The sequence below is a fragment of the Eumetopias jubatus genome, unplaced genomic scaffold (genome assembly GCF_037043125.1).
Source record: "Eumetopias jubatus isolate StellerSeaLion01/CBP00866 unplaced genomic scaffold, mEumJub1_p1.0 scaffold_13, whole genome shotgun sequence".
NCBI lineage: Eukaryota > Metazoa > Chordata > Mammalia > Carnivora > Otariidae > Eumetopias > Eumetopias jubatus.
This window is the reverse complement of record NW_028274819.1, coordinates 93,948,015-93,955,667: the sequence shown is the minus strand read 5'-3', so window position 1 is coordinate 93,955,667 and position 7,653 is coordinate 93,948,015. Positions and strand designations below refer to the sequence as shown.

The following is a 7,653-nucleotide window of genomic DNA, read 5'->3' as shown; positions in this document are numbered from 1 at the left end:
TGAAAAAAAACTTTCATAAAGAAGAGCAATGCTGGAGGGTCTACATTATAATCTTCAAAGCATATTCTGAAGCTACAGTTAACAAGACAGTGTGATATAGGACTCAAGATAGATGATAGATAAATGGAGTAGAATAAAGAGTTAAAAAAAATAGATCCACACATACATGGTCAATTGATCTCAACAAAATCATATGCCAAGGCAATCTGACAGTGTTCAAAAAATTAGACACTCATATGCGAAAAAAGAAAGAAAAGAAAAGAAAAAAAATAAAGAAACTATCGATCCACAAAAGACCATGAATGAGTCTCAAAATAATTAGGCTGAACAAAAGAAGTCAAGCAAAGACTATATATAGTATGGTTCTGTAAGTATAATAGTCTTGAAAGTGCAAGCTAGAGAAACAGAAAATAGATTCCTGGTTGCCTTGGGAATGGGTGGAGGAAGGTTGAGAGGGAAGGATTACCAAGGGGTGGAATATGTTCATTTTCTTAGTTTTGGTGATGGTTTCATGGTTAAATATGCCAAATTTACCTAACTGCACACTTTAAATATGTGCAGTTGCTTGTATGTCAGTCATACCTCAATAAAGCTGTGAAATATTATACGCAAGCAATGACTCATGGAACACTACATCCAAACTAATGACGTAATGTATGGTGATTAACATAACATAAGAAAAAAATACTTTTTAAATTAAAAAAAAGAAATGAAAAGACAATTCTGACAATTTAGATTGGCAAAAATATCACATATTTGAAATTAGGACTGACCTGGAAAATTGCTTGGATATATGCTTTCCACACCTTTTGAAATCACAGAAAGGAAACAGGTTGCTTATTCTTTTTCTCCATGTATAATCCTCTAAAATGGTTAGATGAGTTATGAATAAAAAGTTCTTCTATGTTGGTGGATGATGAAATGGGTTTGGCTGGGTTATAGAAAGTCAAAAATGCTAAGGAAAAATTTAATAAAATTTTGTGGTTTTGACAAAGCAATTTAATTTTTAACACAGTGTCAAAAGTTTGATGTTTGCTATAGAATCATTATTAATCTTAACACTTAAGGGGAAAATTTGATGTTTATTTTAAACACCCCAGGGATCAATAGGAATGCCTACTACATTGCCAACAAATATGTCCTTTGTAATTGTTTCTTCCCTATAGAGTCCAACCATAGGGATGATAAGCCCCAATGGGAAATTTTGCTTCAAATCATCTCCTTCAGATCCAAACAGATCCAAATAAAACTTTCTTTCAATAAATAGAGCACTGAGCATCAGTAGAATTACTTTTTTTGCTGTGCTTAGTCGGTCTTAAACTGTTACTCTTCCTCAATACTCCTTGAATTCTTATGCAGAATCAACTCTATGATTTTGCCAGAATCAGAGAGATTCTGGGCCATTAGTGTTTGATGATACAATTGTCTTGTAAATGTGTGTGTGTGTGCACGTGCATGCACTATGTGAGACCAAACATAAAAAGTCATGTAGGCCCAGCATCACTTTACCTGGTGATAATATTCAGGTAAGTCATAAAGTTCCATCTACCTTTGATAAGATATTATAGTTGAAATTGAATTTTGGAAGGCAGTTAAAAATTCTCATGACCCACGCTCTTTGGACAAGACCGCACAGGTAGACAGTGTCTGCTTTATGACAGCTGGGGTGAACTGCATGGAGACCCTTTCTCCTTCCACCAGTTGTTTGTCTGCTTTTCTGACCTCAAACTCTTGCTTTTCTTCCCCAAGACAAGTCCAGTCATATTGATATTTCTCATCTATATTGAATTTTGAAGTTTAAAGAGCATTTGCACATGCATTAATATTATAAGGCTTAGTCAGGAATTCCTCCTTAAAGGACACTGACATTAACCTACTTACTATCCAACATCTCTGAGCTAGCAATGGGTTAACCTATGAATAAAAACCCTAGCTTCTGACTCCTAGCCTACCTCATAAAGTGCTATACTTAGGGTCGAAAATTATGTCCTTCCCCACTTTATGCTTTTCCAACAATGGATTCACAAGAGTCCCGAAAGCTAACCTTTTCCTTCTGCCCAACATGCTTGGTTTTATCTGCTTATTTAGTTTTCCCTGCTTTGCTTGTCCCTGGTCTGCCTGTCTGGTTAGCCCAACACTGCCCAGCCCCTCCTTTTTTTCGTGACCTTTCAGGCAGGGGCCACTTTGTTTCTGTAATCAATACATAAGCCTGTTGCTGTCTATGAAATGAAAGGAAGAGACTCCTGGCATTGCCTCTGACACTTTTTATTTATTCATTCTGCCTGTTCATTCTCTCCTGTTCGCAGTTCTAGGATGAGAAACCTATTCTAGAACTTTAATTAAATCACCCATTTCTTTTTTTTTTGTTATTCTATTTTTTAATTTAATTTTATTATGTTATGTTAATCACCATACATTACATCATTAGTTTTTGAAGTAGTGTTCCATGATTCATTATTTGCGTATAACACCCAGTGCTCCACGCAGAACGTGCCCTCTTTAACACCCATCACCAGGCTAACCCATCCCCCCACCCTCCTCCCCTCTAGAACCCTCAGTTTGTTTTTCAGAGTCCATCGTCTCTCATGGTTCATCTCCCCCTCCGACTTACTCCCCTTCATTCTTCCCCTCCTGCTATCTTCTTCTTCTTCTTTTTTTTTAATAACATATAAGGTATTATTTGTTTCAGGGGTACAGATCTGTGATTCAACAGTCTTGCACAATTCACAGCGCTCACCATAGCACATACCCTCCCCAATGTCTATCACCCAGGCACCCCATCCCTCCCACCCCCCACCACTCCAGCAACCCTCAGTTTGTTTCCTGAGATTAAGAATTCCTCATATCAGTGAGGTCATATGATACATGTCTTTCTCTGATTGACTTATTTCACTTAGCATCTTTAGCTCCATCTATGTCACTGCAAATGGCAAGATTTCATTCTTTTCTATGGCTAAGTAATATTCATTGTATATAGATACCATCTCTTCTTTATCCATTCATCAATGAATACTTGGGTTGCTTTCATATTTTAGCCTCTGCAAATTATGCTACTATAAATATAAGGGTGCATGCATCCCTTTGAATTAGTGTTTTTGTATTTTTTGGGTAAATCCCCAGTAGTGCGATCACTGGATCATGGGGTGGTTCTATTTTTAGTTTTCTGAGGAATCCCTATACTGTTTTCCAGAGTGACTGCACCAGTTTACATTCCCATCAACAGTGCAAGAGGGTCCTTTTTTCTTCACATCCTTGCCAACATCTGTTGTTTCTTGTGTTGTTGATTTTAGCCATTCTGACAGGTATGAGGTGATATGGTTTTGATTTGCATTTCCCTGATAGTGAGTGCACTCTTACTACATTTATTCAACATAGTACTGGAAGTCCTAGCCACATGACATAACAAAAAGAAATAAAAGGCATCCAAATTGGTAAGGAAGAAGTAAAACTTTCACTATTTGCAGAGGACATGATACTATATATAGAAAACCCTGAAGATTCCACCAAAAAAAATGACTAGAAAGGATGATACTTTTTGTTTTTTTAAAGATTTATTTTGGAAGGGGTGTAGGTAGGGCCAGGGAGAGAGGGGGGAGAGGATCTCAAACAGACTTCACTCTGAGCACAGAGCCCAACCTGGGGCTTAATTCAGGACTCTGAGATCATGACCTGAGCTGAAACCAAGAGTTGGATGCTTAACTGACTGAACCACACAGGCGTCCCGAGATGATACTTTTAAATCGGTTTTGAGAAAAGATGGGTTTTAATCTTTCCATGTTCACAGGAATATGAGCAAAATTAGATAAACGCGGGGTAGTCTGTGAAACACTGCTAAGTCTGGACCAGATAGAGCAACATTTTGGTTTGGTTTTGGAAACGGTAGAGAAAAAGTTGCTCACGTAACATCCAAGGAACCTAGAAAGGACTTGTTATTTTTTTACCCACTTGCTAAAATGTTTTTTGGCCCTCATGGAATCTTGGTATCCTTGGCCCTGGTTTTTTCCAGCCTTTGTGACTGGAGGCCTATTTTCTTACTATTTTCCATATTCTCTTCAAAAAGGTAATATTCCTATTTTACACGATATCTCAAAATTGAAAAGCTAACTGGAAGAATTTGCATGGTCACATGGTTTGTTGTGGTTGTTATCGAGCAAGTTCATACTTTTTAGGAATTGGATATTGGGAATCATTTTAGCACAGAATAATGTGTGTGTGTGTGTGTGTGTGCACATGCAAATCTTTCCTTTCTGTTTTCTACCTTAAAGCTATTGAAGGAACAAGACCATCTTACATACGCATGAGGATAAAATGCTTTAAATGCTTACCAAAAGCTACACTATACTACCCTAATATTCTCTCATTAAAAGCAGGAAGAAAATATCGGAGAAAGGGATTGAACAGAATAATAATAAAAGTAGCATAGTAATTAACACTGCAGAGGAGTTATAATAAAGTAGTCAGGTTCAGAAAAAAAGTTGGTTCACAGGCACATGGTTTTATTTGTAATAAAACAGACAAAGATATGAGTTCTGGCTCCAATGCTTACTAGCTGTGTAAGCGTGGAATATTTGCATAAGCTCATTTGTAAAATAGTGAAATGTACTGTTTTCATGTTTGATGACTTAGGACATGGATTTACTTAATCTCTTTGTCTCTCAGTTGACCTACAAAATGGATATAATGACACTATCTAGGGGCGCCTGGGTGGCTGAGTCGGTTAAGCATCTGCCTTCAGCTGAGGTCATGATCCCAGGGTCCTGGGATCCAGCCGCACTGGGTTCCCCGCTGAGTGGGGAGCCTTTTCCCTCTCCCTCTACCACTCCCCCTGGTTGTGCTTGCTTTCAATCTCTCTCTCTCTCTCTGTGTCAAATAAATAGATAAAATCTTTAAAAAAATAACATTATCTCTTTCATGGAGTTGTTATAAAGCGTAAATGAGATCATAAATAAAATGTAGTTAGGGGCGCCTGGGTGGCTCAGACGGTTAAGCGTCTGCCTTCAGCTCAGGTCATGATCCCAGGGTCCTGGGATCGAGTCCCACATCAGGCTCCCTTGCTCGGCAGGGAGCCTGCTTCTCCCTCTCCCTCTACCCTACCCCCTGCTCATGTTCTCTCTCTCTATCTCTCTCGTTCTCGCTCTCTATCTCACATAAATAAAATCTTTGAAAAATGTTCTTAATATTGTGACTGCCACGTGATAGGGGCTCAGGAAATGCAAGCAACCCCTGCTGTCACTGCTCTTAGTTCTTCTCTTCCTGTAGCCTCTGACAACAGCTTTCCTTCTAGCCCTGCCCTGTTCCTGCCATCTCCAGCACGCCTTCATTCCTCTCCTATCAGGGTAATAACATGGGAAGAAGAAAGAAAAGTCAACACCAGCAACTCAGAATGGAGATGGCAAACTTGGAGGAAACCAAAGCTCTGTGAGACTGGGGTCCAAGACTGAATGAGCAAATTGAAGATACCAGAGCCAAAGGAGGAAATCCAAGGGATGCCAGCAAGGGAGAGGTTAAGTTCTGAGACATCAGAGGAGAACACAGGTTGCTGCAGATTGAAAACCAGCAAAGCCTGGCAGCAGCTCTGTAGTTTCTCTAAAGGTGACTGAATAACACAAGGGTTATTTTTCATTTCTAGGAGAGTCTAAAATTCAATTTGTGAAGACCAAACAAGTTTTACTTCTAAATGTGACATGGGAGTAATAAACACTGAAGCCAAATGAACCATCAACATCTTGATAAAAGCTGCAACTGAAAGTAGGTTTCAGTCTCTTGGTTTCTGGAAATTCCGTGTCAGTTAGAAATCATGTCATTCATCAGATCTTGGATCACTAAACTCTGTCAGACGACAATGTGTGTCTAATAAGAACCTCTTCCCTGAACCCCTCAGCCTATCACAAGTGGGAGGATGGATACAGGAAATCATTCTTCGGTAACTGAGTTTATCCTTGAGGGGTTAACAGACCAGCCAGGACTCCTGCTCCCTCTCTTCTTCCTGTTTCTATCCATCTATATGGCCTGCGTGGTGGGAAATTTGGGCTTGATTTTTTTAATCAGAATCAGTTCTCAGCTTCACATGCCCATGTATTATTTTCTCAGTAATTTGTCCTTCATAGATCTCTGCTACTCCACTGTCATAATTCCCAAGCTGTTGTTGAACTTTGTTTCAGAGAAGAATCTCACCTCCTTTCCTGAATGCATGACCCAGCTCTTTTTCTTCTGTTTCTTTGGTATTGATGACTCCTACATGCTGACAGCAATGGCTTATGACCGTTATGTTGCCGTCTGTAACCCCTTGCTCTACAATGTCACCATGTCCCACAGAATCTGTTTTCTACTGGTCACCAGTGTGTATACAGTGGGTGCCTTTGGAGCCTTGGTCCATACCAGCTACATATCTAGTCAGTCCTTCTGTGGAACTAATGTCATCCACCATTATTTCTGTGACATCCTCCCCCTTCTGAATATATCTTGTTCGAGAGACTACACCAAGGAACTCTTGGTGATGATTTTAGTTGGATTCAATGTATTTGCATGTGCTTTAGCCATCTTCATCTCTTATGCCTTCATTCTTTCTAGCATCTTATGCATCCGCTCAGCCAAAGGCAGGTCCAAAGCTTTCAGTACCTGCAGCTCCCACCTTGCAGCTGTTGGGGTCTTCTATGGGTCCATCATCTTCATGTATTTTAAACCATCTGCCAGTGACATAACACAGGAGAAGGTGGCTTCTGTGTTTTATACCACAGTGATTCCCATGCTTAACCCCCTTATCTACAGCCTTAGGAACAAGGATGTCAAAGAATCACTTAAAAAAGTTCTAAATGGTGGGTTACTTTCTCAGTCAGCATAGGAAACAGCACTTTTTAAAAGAGATAGCAGCTTTGAACATAGATCTTATCTAAAGTTTTATTCTTGTTTTTAAGAATAACCAAGTAGTTTCAAATCAAGGGCCATCTTAAACTAAAATGTCTGAATGATTTGTTTTTGGTGACCCTCCCTTCCTTTTTAGGTTCCCCTACTCCCAACACCCAGTATCCTTTGACTATGTCTAGTCTAGCCACTCAGGAAACAGACTTCCTAGCCTACACTCTTACCTAGTTTAAATATATATACATCAGAAACCTTCCTTTCTGTAATTTGTCCTTGCTAAACTAAAATTTCTTAATCAAACCTATTTTAAAGTTGTAATGTCTAATAATGGCTGAATGTGTAAATCCCCTCAGGAGTTTGCATTTTAATACAGAAGAGGGTTATGGAAGCAATGGACGTTTCTTAGTAGAATTTGAAGGGAATCTAGTTGCTAGTAAACAAGAAGAAATAGTATTTTCATAAGACTTCTAGCTGTTGTTAGAACTATTGAAAATAAGATTTGTCTTGTGGAGGTGTCAAATGGGGTGAAGATTGGGTAGGGATGGCAGAAAGGGACAAAATGATTTCTAATTTTTAGTTTTCACTATAATTTTAATTTACATATTTGCTTTCCAAATTATTGCATACTTTGACTCCTTTCTATTAGATCTCAAGATGACTTCCCTCTGGATGACTCCCTTAATTATTCACTATTAATTCTCCCACCATTCAGAATAATCCCTGCGCCTCAATACACCATTAAAATTCATCCATTTAGTCAGTCAATCAATAGTATTTGCTGGGCAACTATGG

At 38.9% G+C, this 7,653-nt stretch overlaps 1 protein-coding gene across 1 annotated transcript; it reads left to right on the top strand.

Moving 5' to 3' along the window:
* Nucleotides 1–5,899: 5,899 nt before the first annotated feature.
* Nucleotides 5,900–6,841, top strand: LOC114226024 (olfactory receptor 8D2). Its single transcript, XM_028125928.2, has one exon. It carries the CDS (start codon nt 5,900–5,902, stop codon nt 6,839–6,841), a length of 942 nt encoding a protein of 313 aa, XP_027981729.1.
* The last annotated feature ends 812 nt before the right edge of the window (nt 6,842–7,653 follow it).